We start from the raw sequence: 20,491 nt of genomic DNA, 5'->3' as shown, positions 1-20,491 counted from the left end.
AGGACAGGGACTGTGTCTGTCTTGTTCAAGACCAGCTAGGCACAGTGTAAACATGTAATAAGAGCTCAAAAAAATATGTCAACATTAACTGCTTCCACCTGGTTAAGTAGCAAGTATGTGGCTGTCAATGCTAACTGATTTTTTAAAGAAGCATAGGTAGAATCTAAACAGGATTTCCTAGAGATAGATCTCATGTGCTCTCTTCTCACACAGTTGCTGGGCCCTCTACTAAACCAAAATTCACCTCCCCCTTTCACTCAAGTCACCTGGGTAGGTGTAGAGGTCAGTGTAACTGCAGGCTTCAGTGGGGGCCCTGTGGCCCCAGGGTTTCCAGCAGGAGCTGAACCCTTAACTGGTTGTAGGACCAGCTGCTTTACTGGTCGGCTGGGCTGGACAATGCGCTGAACAGCAGCCTGGTTCCCAGGGACCTTGGCGGCCAACACTGTATTACCAGAGACAATGGAAACACCTGGTCGAAGGGGAGTGCCGGTTAGCACTTTGGTAAAAGTAACTTTTCCACCATTGGCTGTGCCAGCCACCAGGGGCTGAGCTGTGCTGGTGATACCTTGGGCCTGAATTTGTGCCACGTGGGCACCAGTGACTGAGGAGCTTGGTGGGGCCTTAAGGATAACAATCTTAGGGGCTGACTGAGGCGGTTGCCCTCCAGTACTACTGGAGGAGACAGCTGTGGCAGAGACACCCATGAAAGGATTCCCTTGGCTCAGGATCTCCTGGCTCTTGGAGACCTGCAAAAGTCCTGATGTTGGCGTCGGTGTCTGTAAGACAGGTTGGGCTGGCTGCTCCTGGCTGATGGGCTGAGTGGTATAATCATGCAAAGTTAAAGATTCTGGAGCTGGAGCTGTCGATTCTTTGGGAAGTTCTGTGGGGGCTGTCTCATCTGGTGGGGGGACCAGGTCACTTGCTGATGAATTCCCCACATCACCACCTCCACCATCCTGGTTCATCTGATCCAAGGAGTCCAGAGAGCTTGGTAGTCCAAGGGCTTCCTCAATGGGGTCTTGTGTGACCTGGTTGAAGCTGTCATCAGTCAGAGAGTCCAGGCCAAATAAATTTGGGTCATCAAACAGATCCATGATGGGGTCTGCCATCTTGGGAAAGCAATGGCGGGTACTTCACCAAGGTCTAGGGAGGGAAGGGGAGGGGGGGTTCTGGCTCTCCCCTCCCCTCCCCTATTAAGAAAAAAATGTACACAATGGAAGAGGACTACTCTTCAGGTAAAGAGGCAAGAAACAAGTGCATGTCAGATTGTCCTGACCTTCATGGAGCAAGATGGCTAGGTCTTCAGAGGAAGATGGTGAAACTCCTGTTGTGAGAAGACAAATGAAAAATAAGCAAAATTGGTGACCTCAAGGAAAACTTCTCCCTCCTAGGTACTACCTTAATATCAACTGGCATCAAAATAATAAGAGAAAATGGAAATGTGAGGTAATCTGAGGGCAGAGACACAGCAGAAAGAACACTCACATTTTTGCTTCAACCTAAAACTATAAAAGAAATAAACCAAACTCCTTTTTGGGCTCTTACACCTACACACTTTGAAGTTTCTGTCTGTCAAGATCTCTTGGCTGTCTCTGTCCATTTCTTTCTACAATTATTATTTTTTTTTTTTTTTTTTAGATTTTATTTATTTATTTGACAGATAGAGATCACAGGTAGGGAGAGAGGCAGGCAGAGAGAGAGAGAGGAGGAAGCAGGCTCCCTGCCAAGCAGAGAGCCCGATGCGGGGCTCGATCTCAGGACCCTGGGATCATGACCCGAGCGAAAGGCAGAGGCTTTAACCCACTGAGCCACCCAGGCGCCCCCTACAATTATCATTCTTAAGTAGATATCAGGGAGTTTAACATTCACTCACTTTATTTCAGGTTAAGTTGACAGAATTTAACAATATACCAGTAGCATTTCAATGACTGTAGATAAAGGTTTCTGAATATATTGCATTTCATAAATGTCCCTTGTATTTTAGATGTTTTCACTTACTACTGGCAAAAATAACCACTTTTAATCAAACTCACTGTACAACCTTGTTATACTTTTTCTTTTTTTTAAGATTTTATTGATTTGAGAGAGAGAGAGAGAAAGAGAGCAGGAGAACATGAGAGATTGAATGAGGGGAGGGGCAGAGGGAGAAGCAGACTCCCCGTGGAGTAGGGAGCCCGATGCGGACGCCATTCCAGAACCCTGGGATCAAAACCTGAGCTGAAGGCAGACTGCTTAACAGACTGAGTCAGCCAAGTGCCCAATCTTGCTACATTTTCAGTGTAATTTTACCCAGGAAGTTTCCCAAACTTTATTCTAGCTAACATATCAATCTATACATACTATTTCTATTAACTCCCTTCCCCCTTTCTCATATTTGAGATCAAAAACTTTGCAAGAAATTCAAAGAACTGTACATTTTAGGGGCGCCTGGGTGGCTCAGTCGGTTAAACATTTGCCTTGGGATCAGGGCATGATCCCGGGGTCCTGGGATTGAGCCCCACATTGGGCTCCCTGCTCAGTAGGAAGCCTGCTTCTCCCTCTCACCCCCTTGCTTGTATTCCCTTTCTCACTGTCTCTGTCAAGTAAATAAATAAAATCTTAAAAAAAAAAAAAAAAGACTTGTACATTTTAGTTCCACTTATATTCCCAACTTTTTCTCTCATCACTTCCTATATATAACCGACATTCCAGGCCAACTAGATTATACAGTTCCCCTAATGTGATTCCTATCTGCATGACTTTGCCTATTATGCTGTAGTTTCTGCTTAGAACGTACCCTCCCCCACTCCCAAGCATCTCTCCCAGCTGAAATCTTTCCTACCCTTTCAAAGGTCTTCCTTTTATTCCAAAAGGTGAGCCCTGAAACTGCCCCTTTCACAGCAAAGCAATTTGTGATGACTTGGTCCTTTCGCCTTCCTTAAAATACTCACAGTGTTGTCTGCACCTTATTTAAAGGACTTATACTTAATATTTTACTAAAATGACCAGTCTCGTGTCCATATTCTCTGAAGGCCCAAATGGTTCCTTTGTGCAAATTATAAAAAGCTGCCTGCTCCTTAAGATGCTTGTCTGCCATCTGCTGGAAAACTGCCATACTAAACATATTATCAATGATGATAATGAATATGTGCAATACACACTCTGCACAACCCTGCATGGTGGTCCAGCTGCTCTTTCCCCAAGAGACAAAAAGTTCCTGGATGGTAGGAACCATATCTTAGTTATGTGTGGATCCTTAAAGAACCAGGAGGATATCACACACACAGGAGATACCAAAAAAACAAACAAACAAACAAAAAAAAACTTAATGAATTAATATATTTGGCTGCAGTATATGGAATGAACCATTCAGACCTTTTAAAAACTAAATGGTAGGGGCGCCTGGGTGGCTTAGTGGGTTAAAGCCTCTGCCTTCCGCTCAGTTCATGATCCCAGGGTCCTGGGATCGAGCCCCGCATTGGGCTCTCTGCTCAGCAGGGAGCCTGCTTCCTCCTCTCTCTCTGCCTGCTTCTCTGCCTACTTGTGATCTCTGTCTGTCAAATAAATAAATAAAATCTTAAAAAAAAAAACACAAAACTAAATGGTATCCCTGATTTTAAGATGAGACAGTAATTTCCCATTTTGAAAAACTGTCCTACAAATAACTGAAAACATGTTTATGAAATCTACATCTGAAGATTTAAGTTCATGAAAATGTTGGAAAAAGGAAAAACTAAAACAAGGAATTAGGAGTACACCACCATATAACTAAACTATATGAAAATATGAAAGTTCTCTGTATATGATGTCTATACTTGACCATTCAGGAAAGCCTTGCTTGATAAGACCTTTTCTCTTAACTTTTAGTAGATACCAGAAGGCATTTGTCAGTGACAGAATATAGACTTTACTGAAAACTTTTCCATAAAACCCACAAACTACTTTTTCCCTTCCTCAACTTATCCCAGGTACCCTTATAAAACAATAAAATGTGGGTAAATAGTCCAGAAACTCAGATTTAAAGAGAACAGACTGGGGCGCCTGGGTGGCTCAGTGGATTAAGCCGCTGCCTTCGGCTCAGGTCATGATCTCAGGGTCCTGGGATCGAGCCCCGCGTCGGGCTCTCTGCTCCGCGGGGAGCCTGCTTCCTCCTCTCTCTCTGCCTGCCTCTCTGCCTACTTATGATCTCTCTCTCTGTCAAATAAATAAATAAAATCTTTAAAAAAAAATTAAAAAAAAATAAAGAGAACAGACTGATCGGTAGTTGGCACAACAAAATTATGAAGTACACATGGCCTCTCTACCAATATTAAACAAGATCTTCCTTGCTTTGGTAAGTACATCCTTCACATCTCCCCCAGAATCCTTATCCCTTCCTACTTTTGGCCAAACTATTACACCAGCTCATTCCAGCTTCTCCTAATACTTGCCCCAAAGTTGCTCCAAATGACAATGAGAAAAGTTTTAAGTATTTCTTGATTCAACAAAAATCTACTCAATAATTTTATGAATTTCCTCAACACTACCATCAGCTTTTTTCTAGCTATGCCCTACTTGGCTACTTATTATCTTTCATCTCCTGTTCACTGCCACAGAGGTTACATTAAACATATCTAATTAGGTGTCATACAAAAACTACAATAAATGTTTCCACTAACTAGAAGTTTATGCTGACCAATAGTTTATAACCTGTCTCTTCTTCCATGAGGCAGGAAGGATTTTCTCCTTTCCACTATTCCTTCCTATTTATTCCTTTCCTCCACAGCAGCCTGATATCAGAGAGAAATCTCACTTTTTTCATGGGAGAAACAAGGCTAACAGTTTCTGAAATATTTCCCTATCCTCAATACAACTCAAGAGTAAGTTTTTAGGGGCACCTGAGTGGCTTGGTCGTTAAGCATCTGCCTTCCGCTCAGGTCATGATCCCAGGGTCCTGGGTTTGAGACCCTTGTCAGGCTCTCTGCTCAGCAGGAAGCCTGCTTCTCCCTCTCCTATTCCCCCTGTTAGTGTTCCCTCTCTTGCTGTCTTTCTGTCAAATAAATAAATAAAATCTTAAAAAAAAAAAATAAGAGAGAGAGAAAGTTTTTAAAGGTCAATCAATGCATTTATCATTTATCTCCCTTCCCAATTTTTGGGCCAAATTTCTACTTCCCCGGTTTAGTCTGGGCCTCATAATTTAAAAACATCTCCAGTGATTTAATGCCACACCATGATGTTTCACCACTTCTCAGTCCCCTCATATCGACTCATCTCTACTGATCTAATTCATTTTGTACATATTTTTTAATCCTAGTCTCCTGATTCTTTTCTAACTCCCATGTTTAAGTTGTCTTTGATTCTCAAAGATGAAACCTTCTTCCATCATACCTCTAACTTTCCTCAACTCTCCTTCCATTCCTACTTTGTGGGTCATCCTGGCTATATCCACATCTGGCCTATTCTACCAAGCTCATCTATCCCATGAATTATCTATGGTTCAAATGCTGGTAGTAACAATAAACAGATGTTAAATGGCACCTGAGGAGCTCAGTTGGTTAAGTGTTTGCCTTCTGCTCAGGTCATGATCTTGGGGGTCCTGGGATCAAGCCCACATCCAGCTACTTGCTCAGGGGGAATGCTCTGCTTCTTTCTCTTCCCCTCTTCTCCTCCCCCCCCCCAACTCCTTGGCTTGTGCTCTCTCAAATAAAGAAAATCTTAAAAAATAAACAAATAGATGTTAAGCTTCCAAATATATGAAGAACTTAGATATCCCTAAGTAAAACCATTGCCTAAAGAAGTCATACCAGACTTCTTTCATATTGAGAATGAAAAGTCAGTCATGGCCTACCATTGTCCCAAAAAGAAAATACACATAAATGCTCAAAAGGAAAGACAGAGTTTGAGAATTGCACATATTCACTTTCCATAATTTTAAACTAATGACAGAAACCTTAGGGGAGCTGGGCAGAAGTGAAACATACCAGCCGGTTAAGGTTAGAATCCAAGGCCACCTATCTATAATCTCCATGTAACAAGCCAGTTAATGTTAAACAATTTATGTTAACAGCCTTTCATCTCACCTTCTTTTAAAGGGAGAACTACTCCTTCTCCATGAAGTAAGTATAAACTGATGTTCTTCTGCAGATTTACCACCTTTGATATATTTCCTTTTTTTTTAAAGGAATCTGTAAAATCCCAACTCTCCTATTTTTATTTTATCAGTCTCCTTTCCCTTGCCCATTTCAATAACAATATGTCTGTCTTGATCATAAAGGACTTTGTTTTTATTCTACTCTATACTTTCCATTGCAATCTCCCCTTACCTTTGAACAAAGTAGTGATTCTCAACAAGGGGATGAAAAATATGTGGTTTGAAAGTGCATACTTAATGTCATAATTTTATATTTATCAAATGGAAAAGGTAGAACACATCTCACTGTTTCGGGTATTTATAGTCAACAAAACTAAACAAAATCTTCCTGGCCAGTGAGGATCTATAAAACACAACTGGGGGCAAGAGGTGGAGAAGCATGCCTGGTTTTGAAGGGTTATCAAGATCTCTCTATGGTAGGATAAGATTTCTTACGGTCTCTCAAAAGCGAGTTTATCATAGTTTATTGTTTATGATGGATAAGAAACACTGCAACAGAGATTAGTCCAGCTGCCCAATAAATGAAATTATATAAACTGAACTACAGACATCCATTTTCCAGACTCCTCTGTACTGCTCATCCTCTTAGAAGGTAATGAACGAAGGCCATATTGACAAATACTTTTTTTTTTGTAATACGCACTTCCAGAAAATACCACCCATGCCCACTTAACCTCTAATTGCTCAAGGATTCAGAAAACAACAAACTATTTTACTTCAAAGTATGAATCTTGTTATTGGAAACTGTATCCTTTCAAGAGGCTCAGCTGAAGACAGACATAAACACATGCTATTGAAACACAAGATGGCCAGAAAAGCAGCTTAATCTAAATGAGAAATCCCTTGAAAATAAAATAATCAGAAGGCCTAAAATGAAAATGACTAACAATTTTTAAAAAGAAGAATTTAAAACTGCACCACGGAGACATTTGTAAGACCCAAAGAGCCTCAAATCTTATAAAGAAATGAGAAATAAACATCCAAGGTGAATGTAATCACAATTTAGGGTCTGCAAGGGATCAGGATGGAAGAACACAGAGCTTAAGAAATGGAGCTATTAACTTGGAGCCACTCAGATTTCCTCAAGAAGATCAAGATCCTAGGCCATTTTCTCTATCTTCACCATTCTCACTCCCCAATGTGTGGCTACTGTTTTTGTTTTCCCAATTATTGAAGGAAAAAGCACTCACACCTCAATCAGGGGTATGGACATTTGGGGGCAAACATGGCTGGTAAAGTGAGCCTTTCTGAATAACAGAAAAAGTAAAAAGCAACTATGAAAGCTAAAACCATGTACGTATATTCAGGGAACAAACGGGAAACTACAGAAATTATATACTCATACGAAAGAAGAGAAGGGGAAAGGTAAGGAAGTGAGGGGTTGGCTGAGAGGGAAACGCTACAGGGGGTGGGGGTGGCGGGGACCCGGGTACATTACCTGCTCATACTGCCGGGTTGTTGCCAGTAAGGCCCATACAGCAGAGGGGGGAGATTTCAGGCAACTGGCGCCCCCAAAATAGAAATGAGGTACATGCACTTGACCGAGGGAGCTAGCGGGGTGCCCTCCTGGGTGGGGATGGCCAAGATGGGAAGATGCGGGGGGTAAGGGGGGGTGTGGATGCCCGGGTGGGAGCAATGTTAGGGCGGAAGCTACAGGCTGGAAGGCCCGACAAAAACCTGAAGGAGAAAAGGAGCCGTGCCTCAACACAGCGGGCTAAGAGAGGTGCCTTTACCTGCAGCGGCCGTGGGGGGCCGGTTCGCCCCTCTCGCTGTCTCTCCAGCACCAGTTCCCCCCACCTCCTGCGCAACCTAACTTGATGCTCCCGCCCGCCCCGCGTCTTCAATGGCTAAACCCTACTGCCACTCACCACAAGCGCAAGAACGCAAAACAGCGCAAAGGGCGGGACCAGAAAAAGCTTCCCCCTCCCCCGCCACCACGGGTTAGGTTGAGAGCGCACGGAGAGGCCTATCCGGTTTCTAGGGCCGAGGCGAAGCCTGCAGCTTGCTTGAAAAAAAAAGGGGCCTGGCTAGAGGCTCAGTCTCCTGCTGCGGGAAACTAGTTCTGGGGATTAAATTCCCTACCACCTACACTGTATTCTGCACACTGAAGAGCGTAAACGCGGGAGGGAAGGTTCCACACTATACCAACTCTGTCTCCCAATGAATCCCCTATCTTCTGGCAGCCCTGTCTATCCCTTCTGTGTTAACTATACCAGATCCCACTCCCCTTTAAAAGGGGGCAAATCTTCCAAAATGGGAGTGAGTCAGCCCAGATGCTGTTACATGGTTTCTGCCACAACCATAATGCTGGTTTGTATCTCTAATACTCCAACCTTTGGGCAGCTGTATCACTTTCCAGAAAGTAATTCCAGGTGCCCTCTAGCAATTCCCAGACCCCTCACCTCCAAAACACACATTCGGTCCTCATCCCTAAACCTGATCTCTCACCCTCACATCACTTCTCTTGAAACTCAGCTTTCTGACATACTGGCCAGTATTTACTTTGCAATGCCACTTGAGACCACTCTAATTCCCAAAGAAACTAGTCAACCCCAGAATGATGGTACCCAAGCTTAAATCCCTCAAAGTAAACAACTGCTAAAATCAGGTGCTTACCTCCTGACCCAACTAGTTTCCTCTGAAATGTAACCAGCCTCAACATTGAAATCCTGTTTTCTGTACTCTAGGACACAACTGAGGAAGGTCAACTTGACCTTACTCTCCTATTTTTACAGATCTTAGCATTACCACTATTATTAGGAAGACCAATACCACTCCTTGAAACAGCAATACCATTCACTCAGACTCAAAACCTCAAAGGCATCTATGAAACCTCCACCTGTATCCACCATCCAATCATTTGCCAAGTCCCACGGACTCTCTCAAAATAAGTCACAAACAGATTTTGGAGCTGGCAAGGACTTTGGTAATCATATCAAGTCAACCTCTTGTACAGTGAGAAAACTGAGGGTTAGAGAGATGCGTGATTCAACTATGAAACTAAGAGGAAAGTAAGGATAAATATATCTAACTCTCTTATTTCTGCTGCCACCTCTTTATGCAGTTATTTATGTTAAAAAAAGAAACCTCATAACTGATCCCTTCCCCTACGAATCCATTCTGCTACCAGATTAATTTCCTAAAACACAGTTAAATTCAAATTAGTCTCCTTAAAAACTTTCAAAGGGGGGCGCCTGGGTGGCTCAGTGGGTTAAGCCGCTGCCTTCGGCTCAGGTCATGATCTTGGGGTCCTGGGATCGAGTCCCGCATCGGGCTCTCTGCTCAGCAGGGAGCCTGCTTCCCTCTCTCTCTCTCTCTACCTGCCTCTCTATCTACTTGTGATCTCTCTCTGTCAAATAAATAAATAAAATCTTTAAAAAAAAAAAAAACTTTCAAAGGTTCCCTGTTACTTAAGATATAAATGAAGACTACATCTTGCCTTTCCAGTCTTATTTCCCACTATCCTTACTAGGATAGTAAGGATAGCCAAAACACTAGCCAAAACACAAAAAAACCCAACTTCCTATTGTCCTATATTTTTCTTATAGCCTAGCTAATGCTACTGTCTTCAAAGTATACTCCATCCTTATTTCATTTTTTTGCCTCAAGAAAGTCTTATCTCCTAAGATCTGTATCAAATGCTTTTTCATTGTGTCTACATTTATTGAGATTATAATACACTAATGTGGAAATATTAGAGAACCAAAGGTGAATAAGACATAATCTCTACCCTCAAAGAACTCACAACGGGTAGGAGTATATTTGGGTATATATGTGGGTAGGGGTTGGAAAAGAGGGATTATGACAATAATGACAAATATAAACAATCATAATACAAGATGATAAGTGCAATGAAATATTCAGGGGGCTATTACAGGAATACAGATGAAAGGGATTAACTTAGAAGGAAAAAGTTATCAAGAAAGTCATTTCTTGAGTGCCTGGGTGGCTCAGTTGGTTAAGCAACTGCCTTCGGCTCAGGTCATGATCCCAGGGTCCTGGCATCAAACCCTGCATCAGGCTCCCTGCTCCACGGGGAGTTTGCTTCTCTCTCTCCCTCTCCCTCTGCCTGCAGGTCCCACCGCTTGTGTGCTCTGTCAAATAGACAAAGAAAATCTTTTAAAAAAAAAAAGAAGAAGAAGAAGAATGTCATTCCTTAAAAGAAGAGGAGGAGTTAACTAAGGAAGGTAAAGTGGGCTACAAGAAAGGAGTATTCAGGCAGTAGGGATAATAAGCGCAAAATAAAACAAAGCACAGCAACAGCAGATAGCATGAGACATGTAGAGGAAACTCTAAGGAACTCTGTAGTTCAGTCTCGCCAAAGTATAAATCACAAAAAGAAACTGGATGAGATTGAAAGGATAAGTTAAGGCCAGGCCCTTCAAGGAACCAAGGAACCATGCTAAACTATTTTCTGATAGGTGGATGAGGAGCCACTGAAACACAGAATGACATGATCAGAACTGTGTTTTGGTTAGCAAACTCTGGCTACTGAATAGAGAATACATTTGGGAAATTAAGGGTCAGAGGACACAAGCAGTTAGGAGGCTGCTGTGGTAGTCCAGAAAAGAGCTGTATGGTAGAAAATTGATTTTTTTCCCCCTGCTCAGCAACAAAAGCCCCTTTCCTACACTGGGAGAATAGCTCAGGGTAGAAGTCTCAATGGAAGACTAGACCTTACCTCCTACTATAGGCTGTTAGAGGAGATGGGAAATCAGAATGGGGACTGCAGGGAGGGGTCCCACTTCCTCTTCCTAGCAAAGACAAAGTACACACATGACCTAGACTAGCTTAAGTGCACAGTCCTTCAGAGAAATTTGACATTGCAGAGGTAATATAAAAACCCAGAACCAACCAGTTAAACAACACTCAGCAGTGACAGACCCTTGAGTTCTACTACAGCACCCTAAAAACACTATTCAGTGGTATGACCTTGGACATGTTCTCTGATTCTAACCTCCCTTTAGTTTCAGATCATTTTCTAAACCAAGCAGTCAAGCATTCGTATCGATTTTGTGAGCCACAGAATATTTTTCCAATAAATCATTTTTCTGCTTAAGTTAGCCAAAAGATGATTTCTGTTGTTTGTAACCAAGAACCCTAATAAGGTGAATAGTGCCTGAATCACAGCAATGTGAGTCAAAAGGTAATGATAAGGAAGGGACAGAGCCAAGTAACACTTCAGGGATAAAAATGCACAGAACCGGGCGCCTGGGTCTCAGTCATTGAGCGTCTGCCTTCGGCTCAGGTCATGATCCCAAAGTCCTGGGATCGAGTCCCACATCGGGCTCCTTGCTCAGCGGGAGGCTTACTTCTCCCTCTCTCACTCCCCCTGTTTATGTTCCTTTTCTCGCTGTGTCTCTCTCTCTGTTAAATAAATAAATATCTTTTTTTAAAAAATGCACAGAACCTAGAGTTTAGAGAGAAATTTGAGTTCAGCCATGTTGTGTCCAGTCATGTTGAGTCTGAGTTGCCTAGAGCAGGCTAAGTAGTGATATTTGATAGGAGAATGGATGTATAAATCTAGAAGTTATCTTGATGATAATTTAGAATTCTCAGTATCTAAACAGTAGTTTTAACAGTGGAGCTTACCCAGGGAGTATGTAGAATAGAGCAAGTATACAAAAAACTGCACCAATACTGTTGGGGAGACAAGACAGAATGTTGGGTTCTGTGAAAGACTAAAGTATCCATGACCATTCCAAAGAGAGTAGCTGCTAGTCAGCTCTAGTTAAGTGTTGCCATATGGAAATGCACATCCAAGGTTGAGCGAGAACTTCAGATTTTTCAAACGCCAGAAATAGAGTTTTATGTAAATCTAAGTTTTAAATGTAGACAACTAATTAAAAAAAATTTTTTTTTAACACTCTGCAGCCTAAACAAAACACTTAGCTGGAAACCCGTGTTGAGATTTTTTGAGGTAGAGTGAGAAAGTCAAGGAGGAACCCAGGAAAACATCAGGATTTAAGAATCAGGGACACCTGGCTGGTTCAGTCCAGCCAAAAAGAGCAAAAAGAGCATAGGCTCTTTTTGGGGTGGGGGGGGAGGGAGAGAAAGAATCTTAAGCAGGCTCCTTGTGCAGTGTAGAACCTTAAACAGAGCTCAATCTCATGACCCTGAGATCGTGACCTAAGTGGAAATCAAAGGTCAGACGCTTAACTGAGTGAGCCACAGGTATCCCAGAGGAAGCAACTCTTGATCTTGGGGTTGTGAGTTGAAGCCCCAAGTTGGGGGTAGAGATTACTTAACAAAACAAAAGATTTAAGAATCAGAGTAAGCAGGACACTGGGCTGGCTCAGTCAACAGAGCATGCAACTCTTGATGTCAGGGTTGTGAATTCAAGCTCCAAGTTCAGCATGGGACCTACTTAATGGGGGAGAAGGGGTAAAAATAGGTGATGGGGATTGAGGAGTACACTTGCAGTGATGAGCACCAGGTGTTATATGGAACTGTTGAATCACTATATTGTATACCTGAAATTAATACTACACGTATGCTAACTAACTGGAATTTAAATAAAACTTTAAAAAAGGGCACCTGGGTGGCTCAGTGGGTTAAAGCCTCTGCCTTCGGCTCGGGTCATGGTCCCAGGATCCTGGGATGGAGCCAAGCATTGGACTCTCTACTCGGCAGGGAGCCTGCTTCCCTTCCTCTCTCTCTCTCTCTCTCTCTGCCTGCCTCTCTGCCTACTTGTGATCTCTGTCAAATAAATGAATAAAATCTTTATTAAAAAAAAAACTTTAAAAAGTTATGGGCACCTACGTGGCTCAGTGGCTTAAGCCTCTTCCTTCAGCTCAGGTCATGGTCTCAGGGTCCTGGGATCGAGCCCCACATAGGGCTCTCTGCTCAGCAGAGAGCCTACTTCCCTCTCTCTCTCTCTGCCTGCCTCTCTGCCGACTTGTAATCTCTGTCTGTCAAATAAATAAATAAAATCTTTAAAAAAAAAAAGTTAAATAAAAAAGAATCAGAATAAGCTATGACAAAGTAGACAGAAAAAGAAAACTAGAGAGGCAAACAGTGCAATGTCACAGAAGCAAACAGAGTAGAGAATTGCGGGGGGGAAAGAGTGATGAATTCTATCAAACAAAAGCAAAAATGTCTGACAAGATAATTTAAAATGTCCACTTGAAAGCCTTCTAATCCTTACTTTTCATTGTCAAGCCCAAAGTAATCAGTTCCTTTTGAGCTTTCATGGCATTTTGTTAAGCACTCTTTTAGAATAAGCATCTTCTATTTTATATTGTAGTTATACTTGTACATGAAGGTATAATGAGCTTTGAAATCAGAGGGATCTGGGTTCAAATTTCCATCCCACCAAGTAAATTAACCTTTTTGAGTCTAGTTCATTCTTCTGTACAAAGAAGAATCAAGTTACAGGGCCATTAATGAAGATTAATAAAACACCAAACACAATATTTGGTATATAAACACTATGTCCTAGGAGATACTCAACAAACGTTGCTGGGTAAATCACTGGGGAAAAAATTTGGTTTTGCCAGTGTCTCTACCTACCTAAGAGATGCTAGTCAGGCTTTGAGGGAATCACCAAAATAATTTGTTAATTTCAGGAGGCTAATATCAATGTACTTGAATGAATGTGCATTCAAGCTTTCTTCCTCTATTTCAAATCTAATCTAAGGCAAACAGGAATAACTACACTTTAGATTCTAAAGTCTGAAGATTATGTTCAACTAACTGTCTTCAGTCAGACTAAACCGGCTATAGATGTATGTTCTAAAGTCATGAATATCCAACCTTGAGTGTTAACAAACTTAAATGAATCCTCCCAGGGATCCAAAGAAGGGACACAAAGATCTTAGAAACACCTCTCCCACTCTCAAACACTTTTTTTGCATTGCTTCCAGGATATCGGGATGACTTTTCTGGTTTTCCTTGGGCCTCTCTGGCCGCTTCTGCTTTGCTACTCTTCTCTTCTACCAGTCTGTCATTGTTGGAAGTTCACAAAGGTTTGGTCCTAGGCCCTCTTTAACTCTCACTCTACATCTTTTTTCAAGAATGTCTAATTTACATACATGGCCTCAACTATTAGTATTTCCGTCAACAAATTATCTATACACTTATATCTCTTGGAAAGAGGTCTACTTGCTTACTCGATGGCTTTTCTTGATAGTGTCTCCAGTCTCCTCAGCAGACCCACCTGTCCAACTCTTCCTATAACAGACTTGTCTTTTTTTTAAAAAAGATTTATTTATTTGAGAGAGAAAGAGAGAAAGCATGATCGTGTGAGTTGGGGAAGGAATAGAGGGAGTAGACAAGAGAATCTCAAGTGAATTCAGCACTGAGCGCAAGGGCTCGATCGTGACCTGAAGTGAAATCAAGAGTCTGATGCTTAACCACTGAGCCACCCAGGCATTCCCTCCCTACAGTCTCCTTCATTCCCACCACCACACATGCACATACACAAGGGTAATCATTCTCTAGCATCTCCCATTCATTCGGTCACAGCTGCCGAGACCAGAAAACCTCTTCCTCATGATCCATATCCATTTTTTAATTTAATTTAATTTTTCCCCCTATCCATTATTTTAAAATCCTACCTTTTCCTCTTAAATATCTCTCAAATGCATCCACTCTGTCTCTACCACTATTCTGGATCAATTTACCATCCTCCCTTCCCTGAAGTATTCCAAGTGCCTTCTAACTGGTTCCCCTCCATTCTGCCTATTTACCTCTTATGTACCCTTCAAAGCTCACTTTAACAACATCATTTCAAAGAAAAGCTTTCCCTGTTGTTCCAACAAAAAACAGCCAAATTTGTTGAGTACACATACATTACATGCCCAGCACTCTTCTAAACAATGAAAATGCATTAACATATTTAATTAAGCCTGAAGCAACTTTTTTTAACAGATAAGGAAACTGAGGCACCAAGAGATTAAGTAATTTGCCCAATATCCCACAGCTAGTGAAAACTGGGTCCAGATTCAAATTTAGGCTATGCGGCTTCAGAAGTCACATTCTTAAATACCTTATTATATTATGCTTTAGGTTATATCCCCTATTATAAATTCCCCTGAATATCCACAACTTTTTATAGCAGAGATTGAATAACTGATTATATAATTAATGATTTGATCCCTCCCATTAGAATGTAAGTTCTACAAAGGCAAGAACTGTGTGTGATTTGTTGATTACAATATTCCCTTTGCTTATTAGGTGGGCATTTAATGTACTTTTCTTGAAAGAGTGTATTTTCAACATCCAGCCAAAGGTGTGTGGGAGTGGGGCTGTGGAGAGGTAATGGGGAGATTTCTGAGCAACAGCAAGGGCTTCTCTCAGACTGTAGAGATAGTAAACAGGCAGAGGCATGTTTTCTACCAGAAACATTCAGGAGAGGCATTATAAAATCTTTTTAGAACCTGGGCTACATGCAATATACATAAGACTATTTTCCATAGTGTGATAATTACTGTTAAAAGTAATGAAATTTTAGTGATTTCCTTTAGGCTCAGGACTATAAAGCCTCAGTGGTGGCCAATTTAAAGCTGTGGCAAGAGACAAACAGATGACACTACACCCATATGACCCAAAAATAGGGTATGGATTCATTTTCAAGTCAGTCTCATTGTGGATTTTTTTCCAATAAAACTCTGGAGTTTTGGCCTAAGTCTGAAGATAGAAAGTAAGAGCTTCATCTTTAAGGATCACTGCCCTTGGGCCAAATTAACTGGAAAAGTTCTTCTTCACCAGCACATGGTTACCAAGGTGAAAATAATATTCTGGGTTCCAACAGAGGAACATTAACTTGATCAATATATCCACCTTGTATGATGCCACTTGTGGGCAAGCCGGTGTAAGTAACAATATATATACAAATTCAGGTAACAAAGTCCTGGTCCTCCTTCTGGTCCCCCACCACACACACACAGCACTCTTGCATGCCCCATTTTAACTGGGCTAAGTATATGTACATTTGTTCAGCCTAACAGAAAAATACAAATATTTACTTAATTATATACGAGGTATTGTTTCATTGCAACATTTATGTTAAAAAAGTGTATGTGGTGAAGGGAGGAGAAACATTTTAAAGCAATGTTATTATCACACTTGTACCTCCAGGCACAAAAAATGACCCCAGTGACATAAGACTAATGAAAATTTAAATTTAGTGGATTAGTCTGACTTGCATTGGCTAAAAAATAGTTATTTGCAAGACTGACCAAGTGAATTTCCTCTGCAGAACTTAAAGTATTTCACAAAATCTTATCTTCAACTAAGTTAAAGGAAACAAACTATTATTCTTTTTTTCCTTTTAACAGAGATACAAAGACAAAAATAAATCTTACATTCTCAAGGTTCTTCAACTGTGAAAGGTACAGCTATAACGGGCTACCAAATGCCTACTTGCCTCTTGTCGTCTAAGACAGTTCTCCCATAGGGGTCAGCATTAAACTTTTCGGTGGGGGTAGGCTTGATCATGAATGGGGTTTTGAAGTTGGACAGACCAGAGTCCTACTTCTGGCTAAGTTACCTAACCTCACTAAGTCTTATTTTTTCTCTTTTGTAAAATGAAGCTAACATCACACAATCACACACATTTCAGGGTTACTCTGAAGATTAAAAAATAATGTACAATGCTTGGCACATAGTAGGCAAATGAAAAGCAGTTTATTATTCCCTATCCAATAATTTCAAAGTGTACCATTAAAAGTCTCTCTCAAAGCAGAATCACTCCTTAGAGACTTGGCTGTGCTTGTCTGTTAAGCACAATGGTGGGATACTGAAATAGATGTAAAAGTTTCACAATTAGAATAGCAGGACTGCTGGGCAGGATGAAAAGAAAAAGAAAAAGAAAAAGCAGTACAGTCCTTTAACCTTAAAACCATGGAAAAGACTTCAACTAGCCCTAGTGTCTAGGGCAACATCCAGGTAATTCAATTAATAATTTTTTGTGTTTGTAGGAATGAAGCCAGTGTCTTTCTTACAGTACTCCACTTATTTCACAATGCCTGCTGTGGAACATATAGGTCTCCAACTGACTAGGCTGCCCCTTGATAGTTCACATGCCCAGAGACAACTGCCTTGACTCTTGACTCCCATGACTTTCAGGACAGCTGTGAATGGAAGCCACCATTACCAATACATATTTAAGGCCTCATGAAGAAGGTGCCCCCCCCAACAGGAAGTATACCTGAAAAACAGGCAAAAGCACTACATTTTATAGGAGAATTGATGTGTAAATAAACAAAGAAATGACTAACGTGCTCCACTCCCCAGACAAGGGGAATAAGAATAACTAAACACTGCATGAAAGCAATGAAGAAGAAAACACTGAGTAAAAGGTTCATGCTCATGGAACTTGGTAGTCCCTGTTCAAAAATCCAGAAAAATCTTCCCATTCAGTTTACTTAGGTTGATGTTTTACTGCTATATATCTGATACCCATAACAGAAAATGTAGATTATCTTCTATTAATAAATTGTTATGATCTCGGCTCTAAATAGGCAGCTCAATTACTGAAATCATTGGTTTCTTCTAGAACCAACCAAAATGAAATTCCCATGTTACTAATGGGACAATGTACTTCTGAGTATGTCCCAAAGGAATAATCCCCAAAGACATAGTGCATTCCCAAAGTAGGTAGTAGAAGAAAAAAATGAAAGCAGGATATTCCAAATGACCATAAGAGAGAATTTGAGAAACCCGTTAAGACTACAGCTCCTGGGGGCACCTGGGTGGCTCAGTGGGTTAAAGCCTCTGCTTTCAGCTCAGGTCATGATCCCAGGGTCCTGGGATCGAGCCCCACATCGGGCTCTCTGCTCCGCGGGGAGCCTGCTTCCTCCTCTCTCTCTGCCTGCCTCTCTGCCTACTTGTGATTTCTCTCTGTCGAATAAATAAAATATATATATATAAAAAAAAAGACTACAGCTCCTGAATGTCCTTCCTCCCCAATGAAATTAAGAATTCAGTTAATATATAACCTTTCTCAGAAAGATACTGACATAGGTTTAGGAGAATTACAGACTCTCAAAACAAAAAGGTGTTATTACAGAATTACAAATTACTAGAATATTGGGACATTACCAAAAAGATTGTAACTATTACATATAAGTAGCTGACATACAGGAGAGAAAAAAAGCACAGTCCCATTATTACCCAGTAATTTCAGTAGTACGTCGTTTAATTACCTTTTTAAAATGAAATGAACACTGAAAATATCAAATGAAATGAAACCATACACAATAAATTTCTCCGGAAATGTACAGAGGGGATAAGTCAGGGATGTTTCATTTTTTTTTTTTTGAAGACTTATTTATTTATTTCAGAGAGAGAGCGCGCATGTGGGGGAAGGTATAGAAGAAGAGAAACCTCAAGCAAATTCCCTCTGAGAGTGGAGCCTGACTTGGGGCTTAATCCCCTGACCCATAATCATGACCTGAGCAGAAACCAAGAGTCAGATGCTTAACCAACTGATCCACCCAGGAGCCCCAGGAATGTTTCATTCTTCAATGATAAAACCAATCTTTTCCTAATAATTATGCATAACAATAAGTAATTTTTAAAATTTTTGTGGGGTTTTTTTTTGGTACTTAGATTATGAGTGAGTCTGTTCTGGAAACTCTTATCAAACAAACTAATGAGATTATACTTGAATAGTCTGCATTTGAAGAGGTCAGAACATTGCCTAGATTCCCTATGCCACTCTACTGCTTGGAATATATTTCAATATACCCATTCCTGCTGAAGACAAATGGAAAGCAATTATCAATGCCAGTCTATTTTCTGTTGATGTCTGCTGGATTTTTTTTTTATTATACCGTAACATACATTGGTAGGTAGAAATTAACTGCTTTATTTTTTTTTTAATATTTTATTTATTTGACAGAGAGAAATCACAACTAGGCAGAGAGGCAGGCAGAGAGAGAGAGGAGGAAGCAGGCTCCCCGCGGAGCAGAGAGCCCGATGCGGGGCTCAATCCAAGGACCCTGGGATCATGACCTGAGCCGAAAGCAGAGGCTTTAACCCACTGAGCCACCCAGGCGCCCCAACTGCTTTATTTTTAAAAGCTCCTACTGCAATCTGAAGACAAGAATTAAGATGTTTTCAAATTAGTCTTAAAAAAAACTGAACAGGGGGCGCCTGGGTGGCTCAGTGGGTTAGAGCCTCTGCCTTCATTCAGCTCAGGTCATGATCCCAGGGTCCTGGGATCAGCCCCGCATTGGGCTCTCTGCTCCGCGGGGAGCCTGCTTCCCTTCCTGCCTCTCTGACTACCTGTGATCTCTGTCTGTCAAATAAATAAATAAAATCTTAAAAAAAAAACCAAAAACTGAACAGGGGCCTTTGGCTTAGGTCATGATCATGATCCCAGGGTCCTGGGATGAGCCTCACATTGGCTCCCTGCTCAGCGGGAAGTCTGCTTCTCCCTCTCCCACTCACCTGTGTTCCCTCTCTGGCTGTGTCTCTGTCAAATAAATAAATAAAATCTTAAAAAAAAACAAAACACTAAATAAAAGGCATAGAATTATCAGTCTAAAAAAAAAGATATTTTAAAGTTGACCATTTTCCTTCATGTGACATTAAACAACCAAGAGCATAGTGAACGATAGAAAGTAATGAATAATAGAGAGGGCAAAAGAAATGTTACCTACAGAACAGTTTCATGAGAAATCTCAGAGACTAACACACGTTGTAGTTTCAATTGAAAACATCCAGTTAACTATAAAGAGGAAGGCTTACTTTGCAACAGAAATATAATGAAAATCTTTTTTTTTTTAAAGATTTTATTTATTTATTTGACACAGAGAGACACAGCTAGAGAGGGAACAGAAGCAGGGGGAGTCGGGTAGAGGGCGAGGGAGAAGCAGGCTTCCCGGCAAGCAGGGAGCCTGATGGGGGGCTCGATCCCAGGACTCTGGGATCATGACCTGAGCGGAAGGAACAGATGCTTAATGACTGAGCCACCCTGGCGCCCTTACAATGAAAATCTTACAGGCAATATGAAAGAGTGAGAAAACACAAAAAAGAGCACAATTACAACTTGATACACCTGTACACACAAAACAAAACAAAGGTTAAGGTGGGGAAAGGTTATCCAGGATAAAACTTAGAATGTAATAAATGATCAAATAAACCTTTAGACAATAGTAAACAGTTGTACAACAGCTTTGTTATATAAAAATACACTGTCACTTGAGTACCAGATACCAAAAGAACCCATCTTGAAAAGTAGGGTCTCTTTGCTTCTCTTTAAAAGGCCTCAACAAGACAGAAGCAAAAAAGGCACAATATCAAAACAAAACAAATCAAAACAAAAAGCAAAGTGAACAAAATTGTAACAAGTTTGAAAGGAAGACCACCAACTTTGTGAGAAAAAGAACAAAAAATTAATCAAAGAAGAGACATAAAAAGTTAAACCAAATA

At 41.0% G+C, this 20,491-nt stretch overlaps 1 protein-coding gene across 5 annotated transcripts in view; it reads right to left on the bottom strand.

The window, feature by feature from the left end:
• CHD8 (chromodomain helicase DNA binding protein 8) overlaps positions 1-20,491 on the bottom strand; it is a 63,643-nt gene that overhangs the window by 40,809 nt on the left and 2,343 nt on the right. For 2 of the 5 annotated variants that reach the window (XM_046008156.1, XM_046008158.1), the window contains exon 2: positions 267-1,324. In XM_046008156.1, coding sequence (XP_045864112.1) covers positions 267-1,109 — 843 coding nt within the window. In that variant the 5' untranslated portion in view covers positions 1,110-1,324. Of the gene's footprint in view, positions 1-266; positions 1,325-7,842; positions 7,929-20,491 lie in introns of those variants that run through there. The other 3 variants (XM_046008157.1, XM_046008159.1, XM_046008160.1) reach the window with 3 other exon arrangements.

Source organism: Meles meles, chromosome 6, assembly GCF_922984935.1.
Source record: "Meles meles chromosome 6, mMelMel3.1 paternal haplotype, whole genome shotgun sequence".
Classification (NCBI taxonomy): domain Eukaryota; kingdom Metazoa; phylum Chordata; class Mammalia; order Carnivora; family Mustelidae; genus Meles; species Meles meles.
This window is presented reverse-complemented; position numbering and strand designations above follow the sequence as displayed.